A 23,812-nucleotide genomic window follows, 5' to 3' on the forward strand; every position below is an offset into this window, starting at 1 on the left:
TATATATATATATATATATATATAGATTCTGAAAATCTGGTCGAAAATGACATTTGGAGACTGGAACTTAAAATCAGGCATTTAGTTGCATTTAGTTGCATTCAGTTGATTCTATTTTGATCTAATGGCCCCGCCAGGGGCACCCATACATCAGTTGTAATTTACAGTTTTCAGTTGCATTTAGTTGCTTATGAGATTGCATATTCAGTTGAATATTGCCCCTGCGGGGCCTGCAACCCAAATCCACCACGATATCACCCTACTCTAAAAAAATTCAGTTGCTTATGAGATTGCATTCAGTTGATTCTATTTTGATCTAATGGCCCCGCCAGGGGCACCCATACATCAATGGTAACTTACAGTTTTCAGTTGCATATGAGATTGCACTCAACCATATGCAACTGAATGCAACCTCATATGCAACTGCAACTCCTGAGTTCAAGTTCCAGCTCTGAAATGTCATTTTCGACCTCATCCTTGGAATCCATATATATATATATATATATATATATATATATATATATATATATATATATATATATATATATATATATATATATATATATATATGCCAGTTGCATGTGGTTGCATTCAGTTGCAGAAAGGAGGGGTAGTATTTTTGCAATTTAGAAACTTAGTGTAGTAAAACTGCAAATAGCTATTCTTGAGAAAAGTAAATTTGCAAAAATTTACTTTTTCCTATATATTTATGAAAAAACCCCTATACTATACATAAAAATTATTAAAAAAAATATAACTCCAATTTATTTATAATTTTAGTCATCCTCGTCATGTTGATTGTATTTGGTCATGCTCTAGAAGCCTGTATCAATATTTCGAAAAATGGTTCAAAATCTCACAGTCAGAAGTAATGTCCAGAATGACCTAGTCGTGAAAAATGACTCAAATATATATTAATACCGAATAATCTAATCTTTTTAATTTAGAAAGAAAAAGTCAGCGTTTTGCTATTTTAATCCCAATAAAACAACATGTGTTTAGTTCTTTTAATCATAACAGAATGTTATATGAATCAAAAAATTATCAATTATCAATTAATATGTTCAAAAGATGTAAGCAATTTATTTGATATTTAACTCAGTGATGTTCAAAATTTGATCCACATGTATATATAGTTAGATTATCTTATATTTTCATAATTGTAAAGTATACTTGTATATCAGTAGTTGAATTTATTATATAATAATACAATAACAAATTATATTTAATATCTGTCAAAAAATATTATATTTAATAAAATTTAAGAAATTTAGAAAGCACAATATATTAAAATTACTGTATACTAGTAACAGTAAATTTTGTAGTGCGATAATAGAGTCGATAAAATATTAATCCCGTATGTTGTATAACGTAATATATTTTGATTTTGTACTCACCCTTCTCAATTATTTAATTTATCTTATATTTTATGTACATTTTGACGATCATAAATTTCAATTAATCATTTTATTTATTTATTAAAAAAATAAATTTATATAAATATCAAGTACTCAAAAATCTATTGATGGTATGCACTCGTGATTTGAGACAAGATCCTGGGGTGTAAGATAAATTCGTCCAAAGGCTCTGAAAATAAATTGACATGGTCTGTAGATTAGTTTCCTTCCTATGCTTCATCAATTTAGATCGGCCCAAAAGATTTAAGCCGAGTCCAACCCTAAAGTATATATATGCAGCTTAAACCCCAGGACCAAAACAACATAAGAACACTGTAAGAAAATGGAAGAAGATGCACTGCAAATAGCCTGCCACGTATGCGGTCACGTAGGCTTAGAAGACGGCTCCGACGGTTTCTATTACTGTCAGAACTGTGGGTCCCAAGCCAACAACATACAAGACACCGGTGAAGATGTCGATGACTTCCAAGATTTTGGTAACCCATCTGCTTATATGTCCAACAGACGACGTCGTACTGCCGCCGAACCCTTGTCTCAATCCCAACCTCAGGCTTCTCAGTTCTGGGATTCACTCAAAGCAGAAGTAGATGAACAACAGAAAGTTAGTACTAGTAAGGTTGATGATGTGGGGCCCACTGGGCCCATGGATTTTGGGGAGAGTGATGGCCAGTTGGCATACTCTGATTATTATTCTCAGATTAGGATGAGGTATGCTATGGGGTTTCAGGTGATGATTCAGTTGCAGTGCACAGCGTTGGTTGAGAAATTTCATGTTAATGAGAGGGTTGTTAATTTGGCCAACAGTATTTGGTTGAAGTTTCTTGTGCTGACTGGGATTTTCGCTGATGATTGGGCTGATGAGGTGATTACGCAATCCGAATCTCAAACTGAAGGTACTAAAGTCGGTTTTATTTGGGGGATTTTGTTTTCTTTAATGATAATGTATGTGGATTCTTGTTTACTTGTTCAATGTTTTGTATATGTGTATTGGTTGCGGCTCAAACAGAATTATGTGCACTTATAGTACTTAAGCAACAGATCATACTAAAATGTACGTAGATGTTTGAGCTTTGTATAATTATAAGAGGCTTTAACAAGTAACTAGAAAATATGGGTTCAATTGTGAACATTTTTCAGTTTGTGATCTATTATAATTTTGTTTAAATTATTTTTTTGTTTTTTTATGTGTCAAAGACTCAAATGTTATGAAGTAGTAGTTAAAATGGGTAGATAAAGTGCAAGGGAAGATTGGCGTGTAGAAAATTTGATGAGTGTATGGTATTAAGATGATAATAGCTTTAAGTTGACGATCGGAAGGAGGTTTATATTTCTTTTGGAATTAAGGTAAGGCTTAATTTGTCCAAGATATTTTGATGCAGTTTTTCTCATACTGTAACTTGTAAAACGTGCTTTCTGCAGAAGTTATAACATGTAGTTTTTCATAAATTCTAGAAACAGTTCTCCCAGCAAACACTGCTTTTAGCTTGGAGAACTGTTTAAATCTTGGGAGAGCAATGTCTAACAGGCTTTTAGAGATCCTCTGTATCTTTTTATTTTTTTTATTCCTATAAATATAATAGGAAGAAGAGAAACTAAATCTGTTTATTGAGGAAAATAGAAATGTGATAGAATTTGCATAGTTGTAAATAGATTTTGTATTAATATTTTCTTGTACAACTTTGTTGTTTGGCATATCAGGACCGGTAGATGGTATTGTATCTAGTGGTAGTCACAGAGATGAACCTCACAATTTACTTGGTCAGCGGGCTGTAATGATTTGGTTTAGATCTTTAAGTAAGACTATACCATTATCGCATTCATTAGTGATTTCATTTTTGGCTTGTCATGTCTTGCGGGAGGCGGTTCTGCCTACAGACATCTTAAAGTGGATATTTGAAGGGAAGCTTCCTTTTTTTGCTGCTTTTACTGATATTGAAAAAGAGATTGATCCTCCTCCTAGAGGATGCCCTATCAGTTCGAGTCGTATGTTTAGACCTATCCATGCTCTTTCATCACAGAAGTTGGAATCAACAGCTGCTATTATTGCTGAAACAGTGGGTTTAGAATTACCTCCTGTAAACTTTTATGCAATAGCTTCTCGCTATCTCAGACTTATGTCTCTTTCTGTGGATAAGATTCTTCCTCATGCATGTCTCATATATGAATGGTCTATGCCTCCGGAGTGTCGGTTATCAGCCAATGAAGTGAGGCTTCCTACCCGTGCATCTGTAATGTCTATACTAATTGTTTCAATAAGAATCTTGTACAATTTGCATGGTTTTGGATACTGGGAAGCAAATTTTTCTGGTTCTGATTGTCCATCATCAACTGCTTGTGAGAAAACTGAGCTGGAATCCAAGTCTGATGCTGACCTGAATGATGTTGCCACACAACAGTCAACTGTACCTGATATTGATGCTAAGGAGCTGCTACTGAATCTGGATACCAAATATGTCGATCTTCTTGTCATGTTTGGTAATTTTTCAAACTTATGACCCACTTAAGCCTTTAAGGTCTTTTTCTTCTTTATTGCTGTAGGCTTTTCTACTTTCACTTTGTGTCATAGTTTTCTCTGGCGATATATTTGCTAGCTAATGTTACTTTCATATAATTAGAGTATGTGAAAGACATGCCTGCGTATCTTCAATACTTTAGAGATGTTATTTTTGCTGGAGTTGGACCATCATTTGAGGACATCGAAGAATGTAAGATAATAAAGGAATTCTGGAGCTTGTATCAGAGAAAAGTGGTGAGTCTCTCTCTTTTGCTGAGATGTGCAGTATCTGATAAATTTATAAATGAACAGTGTGTAATTTGTTGTACAGTGTATATATTATTCAGCTTCTTGCAGACTATGTTTCTTAGTGTCATATATGATATTTCTACAATATATTTAACATCATTTAACTGCTTACAATATATGTTTCGAGGTAATTGTGAATTCTATTTGTATTAACATCTGACATGTTGATGTGAAATGTCTTTACTGTTTTTTTGTTTTAATTGGAAGAGCGCGTACCAGCACCAGTTTTCAAAATTTATACCATTATTTCGCATAGGATGTTTAGAACTTCTTGTCACTTATAGTCTTCGTCAAAAAGAGAATTTCCTTTTCTAAACTAAGGTGAAGTATACTCTTCGCTTTATGACAATATGAGTTACAGCATTGAGGACAATTGTGCAGTTTGTTTTGTATAAAGATGATTTACGAGGTCAGATGCAAACCCAGTATCCGAGTTGAATGTTTCCCATTTTGTTTGTTATTTCAGGGCCTGAGTTCATCTCTTGACCATAGAGAGATGTCCTTGGGAGATAATAGTGGTGATAACAAGAGACCAAGAGAAAATAGCAGAGACACACCAATGTCGAGCAAGAAATTAAGAGACCATGATTTTAATTGCGATACAGTAGAAAGTGGCAAATCTCATAGTGACAAATCCGAAAGTAACATAAACCAGGAACCTTCCTCTAATGGTGGTCCAAATTCTTTCTCCAGTAAACATTCTTGTGATGCATCAGACAGAGAGGAAGCAGTGAATCGAATAAAATTGAATATGGAAGCAAACAGATTTTGTTACATTCCACCCAGAGATAAATGCAACGAAAAGTGCTACATTCACTATTCTAGGAAGAAAGATGAAGGTGCTTATACCTATGCCACCCATGCTGATTATTATATTCTGCTTCGCGCTTGTGCAAGAGTTGCCCATATAGATATTAGGTGCTTGCATACTGGAGTGCTGAGTTTTGAAAGAAGATTGGCTTGGATAGAAAAGAATGTTGATAGTTGCCTGCATGTAAAACTTCCTACAGACACTTGTGAGGTTTGTTGTGACGATGAGGTGGAAGTAAATGCTGCTGATGAGATGGAAGTAAATGCTGCTGATGAAATGGAAGTAAATGCTGCTGATGGGTTAGAAGTAAATGATACTGATGATCCTGTTCTGCGGTTCTCAGAGTTAAATTTGTGAACCAAATTGAAGTTGGGACTATCTTTCAAATTATAGCAGAATCCAGTTTCCAAAACCACTTTTTTCATATGTCTGGTACGTGTAATTAGAATTAGCATTGCCTTTTTTTTTCCCCTTCTCTCAATAGATCAAATATTCTGGCATCTTTTTGCTGTACTCCGGTATCTTTTTTTTAGTTCATCCACTCATTTGTCTCCCCATCTTATTTTTGTTGTAAGTACCTGGACCTGGAAAAAATTGCTAACAAATCCATAGCTCTTAACTTTCACAGAACAATAGTTACAACATAAACGGATGCAGTTTCAGTTCTGTTATTACTTAAAACCATATAGTGAGTGACACTATTGCAATATATATGTAATGTATGCACTCATTAATAAAGGCCATCCATATTTTGTGTGTTATTGTGTATAAGGAAACGATGTGAATACTGGAAATGCAGAAGTAGGCTATTCATGTTGCATGAGTTTCCCTTGGAGTGCATAATTTATTAAGCGTTTTTCTAGATCCTTTTTAAGTCTAGGTAGTAATGCAAACAGATTGACAAATATAGGATAACAGTTGGCATGTGGACACATGAAATAGGATTAACAGAAACAACTGTACTTCGGTTATGAGATTAAGCAACATGTTAAAATGTTGTATTTCTAATTTAAATATTGTGCACTTAATGTGGCTCACTACTGCATGCCTTTGTAGGTCATTCTCCCAGGACTGTGACTATACACATCTCTGATGAAATCTATAACAGCAAGCCTATGAACCAAATCAGCAGATACCTCCATGTAAGCAGGTGTTGTCCTTCTACCACCTTGTTTTGTAGTTGTAGTTTCAAAAGATATTGTGATTTTCATCTAAACTCCAATGATGATATCTCCATGTTGTAAGAAACAGCAAATATGTTATGACCCGTTGTGAATGAAATCTGATTCTCATTGGAGTGTTTTTTTGTTTTCTTGGTATGGATCAGTTTTTCTGTTTATAGTAACTGGTTTATTTTCTGCATTTCGATTTCTTTATAACAAATTCCTCAAGCAGTCGCTAATTGATACCCGCTACCCCATGATGATACTTCATTTATCTAAGGGCACTGTCCATACCTCAAGCTAGTAATTTTAACAGGACGACCTGCTAGTGAACCAATACATATTAGAAGGATAAAAAAAACTATGACCACTAAACACCATGTAATAAATGAGAAACTTTGCTAGTCCTAAAATGTATTCTTCTGATTTTCAGATTTTACGATTCACACAGTGTACATATAAGCTTCTGATATTTGCTTTAATAGAACTTGGAACTTTAAAGTGTTGAGCTGGGAGGGTCCTGTAAAATTAAGTAGTTTTAGATTTATACTGATGATAGGCCTGCATCGTAAGCAAATTAAATTTGTGAACAAAAAAGGTTGATAGAAACAGAAATAGCACCCTTGGGAAGCTAGGTATCTTTTTCCATATGTTTAAAGTGTGTTTGGTATTGTTTCTTCTTTTTTTTTTTTCCTTTTTCTTTTTTGTTTGAATGTAAAAATATCAATGATGGCCTAGTATCTTTTCCCACATCTTTAAAGTGTGTATGGTATTGTTTCTTTTGCTGTTGTTGTTTGAATGTAAAAATATCAGTGATGGCCGATACAATGAATACCTCATGGCATATATATTCTTACTTAGCTAATTATGTGCCTTATATTACTTAATTAAAGTTAAAGGAATGAACTGAACTGTTTTGCTATTTTTTCATCTTCATTCTTTAGTAATTTTTAATGCACTTGATACCTATGACCACTCCTTTATAAGATTGCATGTCTCCAATTTACTTGATTACCTTGAAGGATATGCTGCATTGGGAAAAACTTTTTTATCAAAACATTATCAGATACTTGAGTTCGAATTATGTTTTTTATATGGTCAATCACAGATATTTATATATTCAGATTTCAGAAATCACAATCCTCTCTCACTTTGCCTTGAATCATCAACCTCCCGTCATTGAGTGGAGAGGGGTATCTGCTAGATTCCAAGGGTAGAAGACATGGAAAATCAATTTTCAGCATAAATTGCTTGGACCAGACAAAAGCTTTTTCTGTAAGATTGTTGTGAGTGACGTTCAGAACTAGGTAGGCTTTTCTTCATGTACAGTTACATTAAGCTATGTACTCTTACATGCTTACTGTACTTGAGACTCTTGGCTATCTTTAAAGTTTGGCGATTGTGGTCTGGGTAAAATGATAAGATCCACTTTTATTACATGAAGTGCAGATTGTTGGTGGTAAAGAAGGTTTATTTTATATATTTTTTAATCTAGCGCAATTTAAACTAGTTTTTGATTTTGTAGTTCAGTTTTAACTAATTAAAAATCCTTAATTATGCTATGTATTATGTTGTTTCAGCGTTGTAATCCTCGCAAGGATCCCTGAAATATGGGGCTAACATAATTACAGTCCTGGAATTCAAAAGTTCCAAAGAGAATATTTTATTTCACAGCCCCAACTTATACTTCAAAAATAGTAGAAATACTTTTTAGGACAAGACCCCGCATTCTCCGGTTATTACAAATTGTGGTTTCGTCATCTGGTTTCTGTTTTATGTGTGCATTTGTATGGTTTCGTCATCTGGTTTGTGTTTACAGGTCGTTTGACTTTTTGACACACACTTCTAAGTCCTTTGACTGTATAGTTAAAATTATTATTTTTAAAATTTTCTTATTTTGAATTATAATATATGATTAACATTATAATTCAGGAAAAAAAATTCAAAAATAATAATTTTAACTAAACGGTCAAATAACTTAGAAGTGTGTGTTAAAAAGTTAAGTGACCTTTATTTGAAAACGGAGGGAGTAAAAAAAGAAAAATAAGATGCTCGTCTCCGAACAAGCCAGGACCTTTTGAATTCTAGAGAATGTGGGATTTCAAACTTTAGGGTTTTCGAAGCAATGTCTTCTGTCTGGCCATCAAGTTTTATATTGGGCCAGGACTTGGGGCAATCAGGTTATCAACCATGATTCATTGTAATTTCCTGTTCCATAGGGTTGCAGTTGATGAACAAATTAGTTTAATATCTGTTTTGTTCAGAATTACATTTACACTGGCTGCATATTGCAGCTCTCTTTGGCTAATGTTTATATTTACATTTTCTACGATGTTGTCTAATTAAATAAGACAATGTTAGATTGTGTTCGAATGGTACTGATTAGACCGTGTTCTGATTGTATTGATGGTTATATTTTAAAAAAGAATAAAAAAAATATTTTTAAATTATTTTCAATTAATCCTGTCTTGATAAAATGGAACAGCTTAAATTGTGTTCTGATGATATTTAATTACATGTTAAATCGTATTCTGATGATATTAAATTAGATTAGATTGTGCTCTGATTGTATTGATGGTTATATCTTATTAAAAAAGAATACTTTTAAATTATTTTCAATAAATTATTATTTTATAATGATAATAGATAATTACATATATAATCGATATTTGTATTGACTATATTTATATGAACTCTGGCCTTCAATTCTAAAAGAAAGGCAACTAGTTTGCAAGATCCATGTCTCTTATGCCATGGTGCAACAGATGAAACTCACTCTCTGACCGTTTAACCTGTTTTTTGATACTTATGGAAGAATGGATGCATACCAAACCTCCTCTGAGTTTTGACAAATAAACTTATTTTACAATGACATGGATCAAATTCACAAAAAGGGAAAAAAAAAAGGGCCGGTGAAGAAAGAAAGAGAAATTTTAGTTATGAAGCAAGCATAACAAATGGAAAACATACAAAATACAGGTACATATGATTGATCTCGAAAACTTACAAAAACCATAAAGGAATTGAGAAAAAAGAGAAATCTTGAATCAACATCTTCCACCATGCAACGAATGCTCCGCAGGTGCCATCATATTTTATAGAGAGTATAGACAGAAACTGGAAAAATATATATCCTTTAATATATAACAGTTGCATTTCTACGAAAAAGGCTCTGCAACCATCTGGGCAGAGCTACTGCACAAGTTTATTGCACATTAGGTGTGTCGTGCTTGCTGCTGTGTGGTGACAGTGGGTGCTGAAGCCAGCGTAATATGTAGACCCCTGGGGGTTCTTGATTGTAGTACAAAGGCAAAGTGTGTTGCTGCCAGTGCTGCAGCCTCCTGTTTTCACCAGATACATTACTGTATGAGTCTTAAAGTTTAGAATATCATATGCAATTAATGCGCAGGGTTAAGGACATAATGGTTACGACTCTGATAAATTTTTAAATAAAATTTGTCACCTTGATCATATATTAGCGTGTATAAGAATGCTGTCTAACTGAATATATAAACCATCCTAAAATTACGTCTCAACCTGGACATGTCCAATGGTTTCCTCTCTCTGCATTACTTTGTAGTACACTTGTAATAGCTAAAACAGGGAGACTGACTACAAAACATCATAGGATGTCGGTTCATACTTCCTTGAAGTTCACTCTATCGTTTACAATTTATATAACATGTATTGAGAGAAGTCGATGATGTAATGTACAGAACCGATGGAATGGACTAGGATTGTAGGAGCTAGATGGATATACCTGTCTCTGTCTTCGACGTTGCAAGATACTGATGGCCCAGGCCATGATGTAGCATGGCAACAGAAATCCAGTAGCTCGCAGTAAGAATAACTGTAAGCATCAAAATTTATGGGGGTCAACCTAAACGTAAAGCATTAAAATTTGTAGATATACTAGATTCTGGAATTTAAATGTGAAAAGTTCAAGCTCCGATTACAGTGAAGAAATTAGAGGGATCGCCGTCTTCATCTGCATCAGTCACAGTCACTGCATGCCTTAATAGCAAAAGAGCCATCAACTGCCAATAAGAAGATTACAAATTACAATATATAAGACAATACAATTAAGGGAATACATGACTTTTTACGGCTGTTTTCCCAGGTAAGCTTTTAACATGCACGTTCTCACGGAAGTGCAGACAGTAATGCTTCATTAAGACAAAACTGTAGTACAATTTAAGTTGTTGCACCAAATATTATATAGCACAATTTTAATCTTTATTTTTGAAGAAAACAATTTTTCAGCCACAAAAAGCAGCATAAATGACAATGACTCATCTTTGTGCTAAAAATAAAAACGATTGCACACCAACCTACATTAAAGAACCATAGGATTATAGGAGTACAAATAACTCGAAAAATACAAACCACTCTTAGAGAGAGATATAGACAGGACCGGCAATTTCGGATATTGGGTCAGGTTGAAAGACGCAGGTCAGAAATTTGACCAAACCCGACCCCGACCCGAAATTCTAAAGGGTCAGAATACTCAACCGAACCCGGCCCGCACTACCCACGGGTAACCCGACCCCGACCCGACTCATAATAATTTATTAATAAGTATCATTTTAATAATAGGTAATACAAAAATAACATAAATATATGTATTTTTTTAGAGAGATATAACAATTTTATATTGTATATACATAATTTCAGGTAATTTCGGGTAAGCCGAATTCGACCCAAAAATGAACCGTTTTTTCGGGTTGATTTTGGGTGAACCCGAATTCGACCCGAACCCGAAAAACTCCAACCCGAATTCGTACTTTGCGGATCGAATTCGTGTCGGGTTGCCGGGTCGGGTATGATATTGCCACCCCGAGATATAGACAAATTTTGGAGGGGTTACTAAATGAACCTAGGCAATATATAGGATGGAGGAAGTATAAAAGAAAGTTTGAGGTAAAATTAAAACATTTCAATTAACCCTACTAAGTACTATCAAATGCTCATTACATTAGGTTTTATGTTTTGCAATTCATAAAGGCTTACAATTAGAGCAGCAGAGCGGAAAAACGAAGCTCCACTGGCATTTGTTGAAGTATATTCATCATACTCGGCCTCCAAAATTTGACGCTCTGCTTCTGTGATTGCCAAAATGCGAGGATCGTGCAGGTCCAAGGGTGTTCCAGAAATATGCCATCCTCCCCTGATAGGTATAACAAAAGAAACAGATGTCATTATCATTAATCATATTAATCTGAACATCTTATCCCCCATCCTAGGGGGTTGATTACCACATATGTTCCAAATTGCTACCAATTACTATGAAAACCAATATAAGGTTAGTGATGTAGCATACAATAAAACAAAAAGTTTACCCAATATCTATAGTCGCCTCCTCAAGCCGTGGTCGAGGGGGAGCAGTGTAGTCGGGCTGGTAAGACTGCGGCAAAAAAATTATCATTGGAAGGCAAAGTAAAATTATGTGACCACTGTACAGAAATAAGAAATAAGAATCACATATTTCCAGAAAAAAAACTTCATTTGGACGGTCTAATTTTATTCGGAAAAAAAAACAAATAATCAGTTTTTGTTGGGTACAAATTTCTTGTAAATAAACATAAAAAAGAATACAAACTGTCGAAATAACCTTTCGATAGCAGTACTGAAGAGATTAAAGCATCATCCTTTTTCAATGCAAGGCCACATGATGAGAAATACATGGACCACGCAAGAAGAGATTGGTGGTTACTGGTATGGCAGATCAACATGGCAATTTGGTAGGCCTAAGTAATAACTAATTAACTTTTGATGATTTATTGTCTAAACTGAACAAGTGATTCAAACTTCAATAACATAATAGAGAGGGAATTAAGGACAGACTACATAAACTTTTTCCATGGTAATGCAATAATCAACTTTCCAAAACAACAGGGCATAATATAGATCATCCACAGATAGTACTATGCAATAGACAAGCACCAACAAATAACCATTTTGTGTGTGAAATTCAATTTCAGACACAAGCAGGAGCATCATGTCCTGTTCTTCTAGGACACAAAAAATCATATAGCAGAGAAATTAAATATCAGAGGCAGTAGATGTACCTGATGGCAGATTTCACAGTTGATGTCTCCTTTTTCATTGCACCAGTGTTGAACACACTTTCTGTGAGCATACTGCATATAAGAAATCATAGGAAAATTAGACAAAAGAGAACAAAAGATAAATGAAACCAAAGAAAAAATTCAGATTTTCACATGCCCACGGATATCAAGAGTTTGGCACTGGGCAGGGCAGATAAGAATTCAAATAGTGACAACTGAAGGATATAATCTATAAAGACATCAGATACAAACACGTTTTCCATTTCACTCGTTTGAATTACTAGATATGTTTTCCCTGAGGAAAGATCAATACACAGCTAAACCTCGTTTTCGACCGGCAGAATTTATTCATTTATTGAGATTACTAGATATGTTTTTCCTGAGGAAAGATCAATACACAGCTAAACCTCGAAATATAAATACGTTTTGGACCGGCGGAATTTATTCATTTATTGAGGTTAAAAATACAATGTCCCCATTATTTTTGGACCGGAATCAAAATCTATAATTAATGAAAAAACATAACAAAAACTTGTGAGTTACCTTGAGACTGCCGCTGCAAGCACAAGGTGATTCTAAATTGCTAATATCATCCTCATCCTGGCAAATACGGCACTCAGCAATGGTTATAAGGGGCGCTTCTTCATCATAAGCCCCGTCCATTCTCCCATCCAATGCCCCCACCGTAGACGATGAGGCATTGGATGATTTAGCCACCGCCAAGATCTCAGGCGGCAGAGATCGCCTTTCATCTAACCCAGAATATATCTCAGGCTTCACAAGCCGGTCCACATCAAGAACCAAATGATCACCCATTTATTTATTTGTACAATTAGGGAGCCTGAGATAGCCCTATCAAACACAAACACAACAAAGATATAATCTTTCTCGAAATGCAAGAACCCAAACAAGAAAAGCTCGAGACAGCTTATAAATCACAAAAACAGACAAAGATACAATCTTTTTCTCAAAATGCAAGTTCCCAAAACAACGAAAAGCCTGAGAAACCCTTCTGAATAAAACTCAACAAATATAAAACCTTTTTGTCAAAATACAAGAACCCAAAACATAGAAAAACCTGAGAAAGCCCTCTGAATCACAAACACAGCAAAGATACAATCTTTTTCTCTAAATTTCTCTAAATGCAAGTTCCCAAACAAAAAAAAGCCTGAGACACAGCTCTATTAATCACAAACACAACAAAGATACAATCTTTTTCTCGAAATGCAAGTACCCAAACAAAGAAAAGCCTGAGATAAGCTCTACAAATCAAATGCACAGCAAAGCTATGATCTTTTTCTCAGAATGCTTGAACCCAGAACAAATAAAAAAGAAATAATTACACCCAAATAAAGAAAGAGGATAAAACAAGAAACAAGAAGGGAGATTAAATTTATAATCGATGAAAGTACCTGGGAATGAATGAAAGAAACAGATAAACGGGGAAGGAGACAAGAAGCGCGTTGGGGCCCACGGAGAAAGGGTCTTTTTCTTCTTGTTAAAACGTATTTTATCCTCCCTCTCTCTCTCTAAAAAAGAAGGAAGATCACTTCACCTTTTTGTCATTCCGCGTTTGTCATCCTTTTATATTCACCCTCTTGCCATGACCTCTAATTTTTCATATCTGAATGATCTTATATTTTATAAATATTGTAATTAAATACTCCCTCCCTTCCGGCCATTTGTATACAAATGATTGGGATACGGAAACCAAGAAATTGGGTAATAAATGAGTAAAGTTAGATGAAAAGTGGGTATAGTAGTGAGATCCATTTATATTTAATATAATAGATTTGAGATTGTGGAGGAAAGTAATGGGTGTAATAGTGTTTATATTATTACGGTTTTTCTGTGTTGTGCCCATGGGCACACACTAAGCACAAAATGTTAGTGCTTAGCATGTGCCCATGGGCACACATTAGACAAACCCATATTATTATAGAATGGAGATAGTGGAAGAAAGTAGTTGGTGTAATGATGTTTTATATTAAAAAATTTACTACTTTTGGAATGTATACAATTGGTGGAACGTCCCAAAATGAAAACTGTATACAATTCATTGGGACGGAGGGAATATGTTTTTTAGACGTTTCTTTCAATTATTTTTTAACTTCGATGAACTTAAATATGAGATCGTGCAACATCACAAATAAAAAAATTGAAATAATCTGGGTGTGGGTATTTTTCTTAGAATCAGAGAGTAATATATCTGTTCAGTGGCGAATAAATTATGATATATGCCAAAAGTGTGAGTATATAAATAGGAATGGTATGCAGATAAGAAATGCTGCAGGGCACTATGCCAGTGTATCGATCATGACAGCCTCGGATTTACCGGCGTGGGCGATTCTTGACTAGGCGAGTCCTCATTTCTGCAATCTGAGACAATTATTTTGATTTCACTCGGGGGTTAGCTGCAATTCCTAAATTAAATATATTTAGGTCTCATTTGTTAGCACAGGAATGGTAACAAATGACACCTGCTATTCAGATCATTTGTCAAACTAATGCTTAGCTGGACGAAACAAAAATTTTACTGGACAACACTAAAATTTAGCTGAATTGCAGGAGCATAAAAAGCAAACTGGATGATCCAGGACAGTCTAGAGTGATGCCCATCAGTTTTTCTTTCCTTGGGCTCAGTTTAGAGCTTGAGCATTATTTTACTTTTTTCACTATTTCATTGTTTTTACTATTATTGATTCCATAAATATTACCCAATATTCTTTTCAAGAAAACTCTTTAATTCGAAAAAATATAATTTCTTTAAAATTTCATTTTAAATTAAATATATAAATATGTGATTTATTTTTTCATTTTTACAACAAGTAATTTTAATCAAAAGAACCTCATAAATATTATCATGGAACTGTGTTATTTAATTTCGTTAAATCTTCTTACGAGAAAATAATTATAACAAAGAATTTTAATTACAACATTGCAGAACTATTTATTCAATTTCTTAAAAAACATAATAATAATTAAATATCACATAATATATCTACATTATCATTCAGAAACTTTTTATCAAACAATATTTATTCATTCAGCATTCAGAAATTTTTATCATCCAGAAATTTAATCATTCAGAAACTATCGTTCAGATTTAACAAATGAGCCTTTAGTCAATACATTTATTTGTAAGGATTTGTTAAAACTGATATTTTTTTTATAATCAAAACACCCTACAACATGTGTTAGGAATAAAATTGAAAAGCTTACGAAAATTTGTCCTATCAATGTAGAAAATAAAACGCAAAGTGGAAGACTGGTGAAGTAAGTGAAGTCTTTGCCGTTAGAGTCGCGCTGTAGTGACTTTGACATTGCATCGAACTTGTTCACCAATTTTCCGCTGTGCTTCTTCTTTTCCACTTGGCAAAACTTACGAAATTTTTATTGTATTAACAATTCTACTTCTACAGGCCCCTCGTGTAAAAGATACGCCCGGAGGCCCCGGACCATTAGTGCAGCTATTATTACACTCAAAATTCTATTTGCAACGTTAATACTCCTCGTCCCAGTATATGTCAAATATTTATTCAAAAAGAAATTAAAAAATATAGCACTAGCCCAGCTAGACTGAACGTAACTAGTCAACCTCCTGGATTTTTTTTATGGATAGTATTTCTTTGTATTCAGAAGGTTGCAATGTTCTTGAAATTAGAGCACAACAGACCAATAATGACAACATATAGATGCCGTTTGGAAGCAAATGTAAAAGACAAAAGACAAATACTGTACCTCTAAAAAGCAACATAAATTTAACCTCAAAAGAATACAGTAACCCAACTACATCTTTTACAACCCCGTCTTTCTATATTCATCATAACCAATACAGTGAAAATTTTATAAATACATAAATATCTTGCATCGGTGGACAAAATGTCTCGCCCTTTCCTCTGGATGGTAAATTTCCCAGGTATAGAAGACCTCAACAATTGAATTAACATGCTATAGTCAAGACTTCGTATCTTGCCATAAAACAGAGGCACTGAGAGTAATATCCGACAATGGACATTTTCTTTAGCTCACCCGGACATCTGAACCGAGGGTATTTCCTTCCTTCGTAATGAACTTCTGTACCAGTACTGCGGGCTTCATCTCCGTAAGAAAAAAAAATCTATGAATACCTACCGACGCGTGTAACTATATACTTGCCTTTTTCAAGGTCATATATTGTCTTCAACTGAGGTTTCCTCCACCTTGTTATATAGCAGGTAGTAAATATCAACACAAGGAAGAAGATTGAAAAAGTAAGCCAAGCAGAAGAATCACTACTAACAATGTTAGCGATCCAACTTGAGTCCTCTACTGCCGAGTTGGTTGTGGCCTGCAAGATAAAAGCTCCCAGCGCCCAATCAAGAGGAATGTCACCAACCTGACTAGCGTATTCAATACTGATAAAAATAAAATGCCAATTAATATTTATATAAAAATGAATTATAAATGATTAAACACAGAAAAAAAAAAACTCAAACTCATATTGAGCAGTGAATTTATGTTCAGGTTAGAAGATAGTTAACACCTGTGATCATCCATAGAGACCTCCAGACTATCATGAAGAAGGGCCACAATATATGCTGAAGAGAAGCAAAACCGAAGCAGATCCTCATCTTCCAGTGTGGGGTGTTTCTGCTTTAATATTGACCAATCCTCTTGACAATATTCTTTACCAGCCATTGGTAGGTCAGACAGAAATGCTCTAGGTGCCAGCCCAAAGAACTAGTGAAGGGTGAAAATGTAAAAAAGTTAGACATTATTTGACGACAGGTAGCAAATTGTAAAACAGAAAAGTTCTCCCCCGAAATAACCATACAAGAACTGATAAATGAAAAGGAAAACAGGCATCACCTTAGATGTATGGAAGAAATTTTCTGTGGCCAAAAATTTCCCTTTGAGCTTCGGTATATATGTTGATCCAATAGAGCAGTGCTTGTAGGAACATTTCTCTACAGTTCATGTAAAAAGAAACTCCATTTTATTTAACAATAATTTATGGTTTCCATCAGGCAAAGTTGGACAAATTGTATAACATACCCCTTCCTTTCTGCAGCAGCTTCAACGAAGCAGATCTGCATTCTGAGAAGTTACCACTTGGATGCAGATCAGATGAATACCTTCTATTTTCCAACATGGAACTAGGAGAGAGGCCTTCCGATAGCTCATGTTTATATCCTCGAGGGGTGCAAGGATCGACTTGTTTCTCCATTGGAACAGATTTAGCAGCTACAGTGATGAATGTATATTAAAGAATACAATTAAATAATCAGCTGCAGAAATTTAAATACTCACACACCCAAGCATGTGCTTAGAGACAAACTCTCAACTTCTTTATAAACCAAGAGAAGAAGTGATTCAGGACAGCCGTTTTAACAGCCCAGAGAAACAAGGGAGCGGTATTAAAACACACGCTGTATTGACTTGTAAAAATTAGTTATACACGAACGACCATCCAGCTGCTTAAACTCTATGACAAGACAATTTTACTTCATAAAATTATTTAATTAGGTATTAAACCTTTGGTGGACTGGGTCAGGCAGCGGTGTTCCCTCCCCCGATCCCCAAATCTAAACTAATTTCTCAACATTCATCATCAGGAAAACAGGATTTTTTTTTTCATATTATAAATAATAAATACTTTAAAGAAACTATGGACAAATAACAAACATGCTATATTATTAACAATTACTTTAACCTATTTGAGCCAACATTTAATCTAGAGTCCGTTTATATGAGCTTGAAATTATGGCTTAGGACTTTACCTGACTTAATGTAATAAGTTGGCAGTTTAAAATGTCTGTTTGGTTAATTTTAAATTATTAATGATATATGAATTATTAAAAATGTAATAATAAAAAAAGTGATTTATGGATAACTTATGACTTGGGGGTAACTTTTATCAAAACAAAGTTAAAAAATATTAAGTCTAAAAAAATTACCTCAAACTAACTTCTGACTTTAAGTCAGTTTTCGACATGTTTATGATTTTAAGTCATTTTTGGCTTATTACACAAACAAACATTTTTCAACTTAAAGTGAGAAACGGCTTTAAGGGTAAAACCCCTTAAAGCTCAGACAAACATGCTCTTAAAGATAAGTTAGATTTTTTAATTAAATTTTATTTTAACATAAAAACATCTAATTTTACAAAAAGGTTATAAGCTTTAGGGGTAGATATAATTAGACATATTGTATATAATATATATCATTTTTTGGCTATTTATATATAATAATATTTATTATAAAAATCGCTCTAACCTCGTTGGATATTGTAATCGGAAATTGATATATTATTTTAAGATCAGAGAAGCGAGGAACCAGAACTACTACCCGCCCTCAACACATATTCACCGACTTTTTTAAAATTAATATATCCATTCGTATCCATGAAAATACCCAAACACCACCACCTCCTCTCAAGACAGGGGAGATGGACATCCATACTTGCTGTTTCTCAAACTTCTCTGTAATCTTCAATCATAAATCTAGTGCACATAATACAGAAAAGAAATTACTTCTACCTACCTACTCTTAATTCTTTTGTAAGGAGCGAATCCTTTAGCAGGTTGAATGCTACATTCTGCAAAAAACACAATAGATAAATTTCAAAACATTCAAGATTTTTGGTATAAGTTTGCAAAGCGAAGATAAAGCAGATATAGAATCAACAATCTAGTTTGTAGATAATAATACTCCCTCCGTCCCCCTCAATTGTTTACATTGGAGGGGGACACGGAGACCAAGACAATGTATGAAAAATGAGTAAAGTTAGATGAAAAGTGGGTAAAGTGGTGGGACCCATCAATATTTAATAATAGATTTGAGATAGTGGAGGAAAGTAGTGGGTGTAATAGTAGTTTTTATTGTTAAATATGAGATAGTGGGGGAGGATAGTGGGTGTAATGATGGAAAAAACTTACTATTTATGGTAATGTAAAGAAATGAGAGGGACATCCCAAAATAGTAACTGTAAAGAAATGAGAGGGACAGAGGGAGTACCTACACAAATTTCAATACAGGCAGATATAAATAAATCAAATTTCTGATGCTACCTGGCCATAATGTAGCAAACTGTGGCTGTATAGATTGTAACTGGAATTCCCAAATTTAACTATGCGTGAGAACTCAGGAGGTACTGGATCACTCGAAACAAAGGTTACCTGCAATAGATACACTCATGGATTTATTCATAATCAGATAATGCATTCAGGGTATAGGCCTAATGACTTGCGCATGAAAGAATTAGTGGTCACCCTGGTATCTATTATTCAACATAGTTACTTGGGAAAAAGTCAAACTAGAAGGCACAAAATGAATTTGATGGCTTTTCAAGTTCAGTAAAAAAGAAACAGAGTTCCACAATACTGAGTTACTGACAGACCAATTCTTATGTTAATATATGATCATTGAAATATCTAATATATTAAAATGGAGAAATTAAGACCGACTAGCCAGACCAGAAATGCACCTGAGCAGAGGCACCACCAAGTTCGATGATTCCAGTTGTTTGCTCAGGATGACCACCAAGACTACCACGAGCATAATTAGCAACAACCCAAGCATATAGTCCCTCGTCAGAACCTAAAATGAAAGATTAGAATTTAGGCCTCGATCTTCAATTATTATCCCCATAATAGATGTGCATAATACGTCATATCTACCAGATGTACAAAATTGAGCTATAGGTATTTGGCAAACAAGTATACACTTAACAGTAGTAGCATTGCCCAATTCAGATTTTAAAAAAGTTGTGCTTTTGTATGGATTACCAATTTTTTTTTTTTTTTTGATTGCCATTAGCTTTTGTAAAATTTGGACAGAAAATATCACAAGATCAAGGGTGCTAGACACACTTCAAAACACCAATCTTTAACTCAAGCTTAGAAATTTATAGTTAGTGCACATAACACTGTAAAATTACACAACATTTTAAATTCCTTCATTACGCAATAATTCCCAAGTTGTAACGCTAGCAAATCAATAAACGATAAAAAAAATATACCGACAAATGCATAACCAACCCACATTACTATACCTGAAATGACAGAAGCCCAGTTATCACTAAATTTGAACCCTGAAAGCCTCAAAACCTTCCGACAAGCCTCCAAGATCTCCTCCTGAACATGACCATCTACCAACCTCAATCCAGCAGTAGCCATCAACCGAATTTCAGTCTTCCCCCAGTATTCCTTGGGCACTCTCTTCCTGGCAAATTCCACCAGCTCATTCATCGACCCACCCACCTTCTCCGGATCATCAGCAAACGCAGACAACCCAGGCATTACACGCATCGAAACCAACCCATCATTCCCAAAATCAAACTCAGGAACCCCATTCTTGACCCAATACTCAAAAACATGAATCCGAGTCCCTGTACTTCCCCCATCAATCAAAACCCTAAAATTCTTTTGACCCGCAATTCTAGACCCAGAGAACAAGAAATACAACAATGTAAAACTAATCAAAACCACAGAAAACAAAAAAAGTTTGGATCTTGGGCCGTTCTTGTTATTGACTTGGGCTCGAGAAAACAGATTTGGGGATCGATTGATGGGACGGTACTTGAGAGAATCCATTGAGTCTTTTTCAGCGACAGGTGGATCATCGACGACTGGCTTAGCATTCAATCGTCGCATCAAAAGAATTCAAACAATAAAGAACCATATGAAGAGATAGCAATAGATATAAGATATGTATGTATATGCGTATATATTATTAAAGCAGCAATTGAAAATTGAAAAAGATAGTATCTTTGAAATGGGTTTTGATCGGAGAACGAGAGGGCTGTCGGAGAAAGTTTTGCCCTCTCTTTCTCTTGATTTTCTTGCGGATGGTTTGGAGACAAGTGATGATGAAGATGATTATTAATTTTATTATTATTGTTTAATTGGTTTTTTTTTTTTAATTATTTTCTTATTCTATTCGATGGTGTTCAATGCCGTTTTAACTTTTAATCGAGATCTTTAAAGAATTCATTTTTTCTCCGTATATTCAACTCAGACTTGAAAACCGGTATTAGAAACTGGATAATTATTGAAAAATTAAACTATCATGAATAAAAAGGTGATATTTAATAAAAAATTAATTATATCTAAAAATTGATGATTTCATTTGATATATTAAAATGCGATGATACTTTTAATAGCAATGAGTTATTTATATTTATAAAATAATGGATGTTGTGATTTGATTCGGTATATTTGAAATTTGACCATAATCTATAAAAGAAAAAACAAAGTCTTTATTTTATAATATAACTGATTCTTAAAAATTTTGAAAAATTATTTTTGCCATACATGATGAATCTCCTGGTGAAAGGGAGTCCACAACCGGGCAAAAAGGAAGTGATATACTCCCCAATCCTAACTTATGACCCTTTTGGAAATCATGATTTAATTATTTGATTAAATAATTTGTTTAGAAAGTTAGATTTCAATTTTATGAAATCCAAACATTCAAATTTCAATATAAATCTGAGAATTTGAAATGACAACTCACATCCTGTCATTTAAACCTCCATCCTTTGAAATGAAATTCATATTTTTAAACGCCCCCTTGCAGATTTTCAACAAGATTTTCATCGGTATTTATTGGTAACAAATTCCAATTTCTTTTTTTTTTTTCTTCTCATTTTCTTGTTTGAAATCCTATTTTCCTTCAATAATTTTTTCAATTTATTTGGATTTTGTTAGTCTCTCGTTTTTGTGAGAGTTTGTTTTGCTTTGATTTAGTTTGAAATTCTCTGAAATTATAGATCGACATGATTTTCAAGAATTTGATTCAGATTTGAAAGTTATTATAAAATTGTATTTACGATCAATTGTTCAAAACAGTTAAGTGAAAATTACTCGGATGAAATAAATATATAAATTCAAATCACCTTCAAATTATGATTGTTTTTTAAAGAATGAAGAATTCAGTAGCAACATTTTTCTGTTTCGACCCTATTATTATATAGGAGAAAAATCAAACACGTATTCTTTTCCGTATCTTTTTCCAGTGTTAGTGGGCTGGTGGCTGCTTTAGCTTTTTTCACGGGCCATGACTTTGGTTCAGGTTTCTATGGGCTCAGGCTTTCAGCAGGCCTTAATCTGTTCCCTTGGGCGATCTAAAAGGGAGAATATGCCCAGTCGGCCTCAGTGCATAAAGTAACAGAGATGCGTCTACGGGCCCTTGGACTATCCTCCTACCGTCCGTATTAGCAAGTTGTAACAGCCTAACAGGAGATGATGCGACAATTTCGCCTTTCATTTTTCGAGGTTAAATACATTTTTATGCAATAAAAATTACATATATATTATTTTGTCAAAATATTATATATCTATTTTAAAATTAGTTTTAACGAACATATGTCCCCGAAAGTTTTTCGCATCCAAACAACAATATGGAAAACCAAAATGTCACTGTAGAGTCTAAATATTTTATCACCTTTAGGCTTTATGTTAACATAGAAAAGCAAAGCAATTGCTTCAAACAACTCACTCACAATTTTCCAAGATTGCGAATTTCAGCTACTTTATATTATTTCCAAGATTGCGAAATTCAGCTACTTTATATTATTTGGGGAGTTGCAATATAATAAAGTAATGCTACTTTTGAAAATTTGGAGTAGAAAGTGTGTGTTAGTGACTCTGCTTGCACCGGCACTCTCATCTTATTGTCTTATTGATCACATAATTTCTCATCTATCAAATTTTGCAAAAGTTGAACCGCACTAATTTATTTATTTATTCATTCATGTTTTATTTTGATATGCACGAGAATTATTATTGCTCAAATCAGAACTAAAGTAGTACTGGTATTGTTTCTCAACTTGTGTGGAATGTGGATAGCATGAATTTTAATAATCCTCGCTTTACAACTTTAATGTTGTTTTCCATCTTTTGTGGATAATACAGGTAAAAGTTTTGGAATCAAAAATCTCCTTGGGAGACTCAGTTTGATATGTCATCCGTCACTCCATTCTCCCACTTACGAGAATTTCTGCAATTTTGGATTAGCAAAATGGATGCAAGGGATGCATGCACCATATTTATGAACAAATTTCATGTTGAAATATATGTAAAAAATTCAATATTTCATCTTAACAAGAACTCCTACTATTTTCGGAAAAAAAACACGGGTTTTACTTTTACACAAATATAAAACTAGCTAGCTAGGGACGGCCAAGATAAATTATTGATATTATTCTTAGTATATTTAATATTTATTTAAAATATAATTTATCTTATTAATTATATAATAGAGTTTATTAATATACTTTATATTGTTCATAATAATATTTATGAAGATTAATATTTAATTTAAACAGAGAATCATTTTTAAATCATTATTATTATATTTATTGATTCTCTTCTAATTATTCTAAGATTCAAATTTATATGATTTAGATAACCAACCAACCAAGTATAACTTATAATAAGTTAATATCATAATAATATAAATATTAATACAAATTTTCCATAACATAATACTCCCTCTGTTTTTTTATATATGACGTTTGACTTTTTGGCACACACTTTTAAGTGCTTTGACCGGGTAGTTAAAAG

The 23,812-nt window shown here is 33.8% G+C and overlaps 3 protein-coding genes across 8 annotated transcripts; 1 reads left to right on the forward strand and 2 right to left on the reverse strand.

Moving 5' to 3' along the window:
• Positions 1 to 1,597: 1,597 nt before the first annotated feature.
• Positions 1,598 to 7,719, forward strand: LOC108205708 (TATA box-binding protein-associated factor RNA polymerase I subunit B). Of its 2 annotated transcripts, none has more exons than XM_017375739.2 (6): positions 1,598 to 2,311; positions 3,117 to 3,893; positions 4,034 to 4,167; positions 4,688 to 5,464; positions 6,089 to 6,182; positions 7,320 to 7,719. In XM_017375739.2, exons 1-4 carry the CDS (start codon positions 1,741 to 1,743, stop codon positions 5,387 to 5,389), a joined length of 2,184 nt encoding a protein of 727 aa, XP_017231228.1. In that variant the 5' UTR covers positions 1,598 to 1,740; the 3' UTR covers positions 5,390 to 5,464; positions 6,089 to 6,182; positions 7,320 to 7,719. The 2 variants fall into 2 exon arrangements, with proteins under 2 accessions (XP_017231228.1, XP_017231230.1); XM_017375741.2 differs by having other exon boundaries at positions 6,089 to 6,174; positions 7,320 to 7,457.
• Positions 7,720 to 9,108: 1,389 nt separating this feature from the next.
• LOC108210192 (uncharacterized) lies at positions 9,109 to 13,893 on the reverse strand. Of its 4 annotated transcripts, none has more exons than XM_017381480.2 (8): positions 13,676 to 13,893; positions 12,807 to 13,115; positions 12,264 to 12,335; positions 11,535 to 11,599; positions 11,206 to 11,362; positions 10,152 to 10,232; positions 9,956 to 10,045; positions 9,109 to 9,536 (listed from the first exon to the last, which is right to left on the reverse strand). In XM_017381480.2, the coding sequence occupies exons 2-8, from the start codon at positions 13,077 to 13,079 to the stop codon at positions 9,411 to 9,413; spliced, it is 864 nt and encodes a 287-aa protein (XP_017236969.1). In that variant the 5' UTR covers positions 13,080 to 13,115; positions 13,676 to 13,893; the 3' UTR covers positions 9,109 to 9,410. The 4 variants fall into 4 exon arrangements, with proteins under 4 accessions (XP_017236969.1, XP_017236967.1, XP_017236970.1 ...); XM_017381478.2 differs by lacking the exon at positions 13,676 to 13,893 and adding an exon at positions 13,342 to 13,670; XM_017381481.2 differs by lacking the exon at positions 13,676 to 13,893 and adding an exon at positions 13,498 to 13,624.
• A 2,106-nt stretch (positions 13,894 to 15,999) lies between these two features.
• Positions 16,000 to 21,141, reverse strand: LOC108209727 (probable apyrase 6). 2 transcript variants are annotated; one of them, XM_017380792.2, is made up of 9 exons: positions 20,299 to 21,141; positions 19,732 to 19,844; positions 19,316 to 19,423; positions 18,789 to 18,843; positions 17,301 to 17,489; positions 17,115 to 17,212; positions 16,789 to 16,985; positions 16,546 to 16,660; positions 16,000 to 16,465 (listed from the first exon to the last, which is right to left on the reverse strand). In XM_017380792.2, the coding sequence occupies exons 1-9, from the start codon at positions 20,897 to 20,899 to the stop codon at positions 16,433 to 16,435; spliced, it is 1,509 nt and encodes a 502-aa protein (XP_017236281.1). In that variant the 5' UTR covers positions 20,900 to 21,141; the 3' UTR covers positions 16,000 to 16,432. The 2 variants fall into 2 exon arrangements, with proteins under 2 accessions (XP_017236281.1, XP_017236280.1); XM_017380791.2 differs by having other exon boundaries at positions 16,000 to 16,660; positions 20,299 to 21,122.
• Between the last annotated feature and the right edge of the window lie 2,671 nt (positions 21,142 to 23,812).

This window comes from Daucus carota, chromosome 2 (assembly GCF_001625215.2).
Source record: "Daucus carota subsp. sativus chromosome 2, DH1 v3.0, whole genome shotgun sequence".
Lineage (NCBI taxonomy): Eukaryota > Viridiplantae > Streptophyta > Magnoliopsida > Apiales > Apiaceae > Daucus > Daucus carota.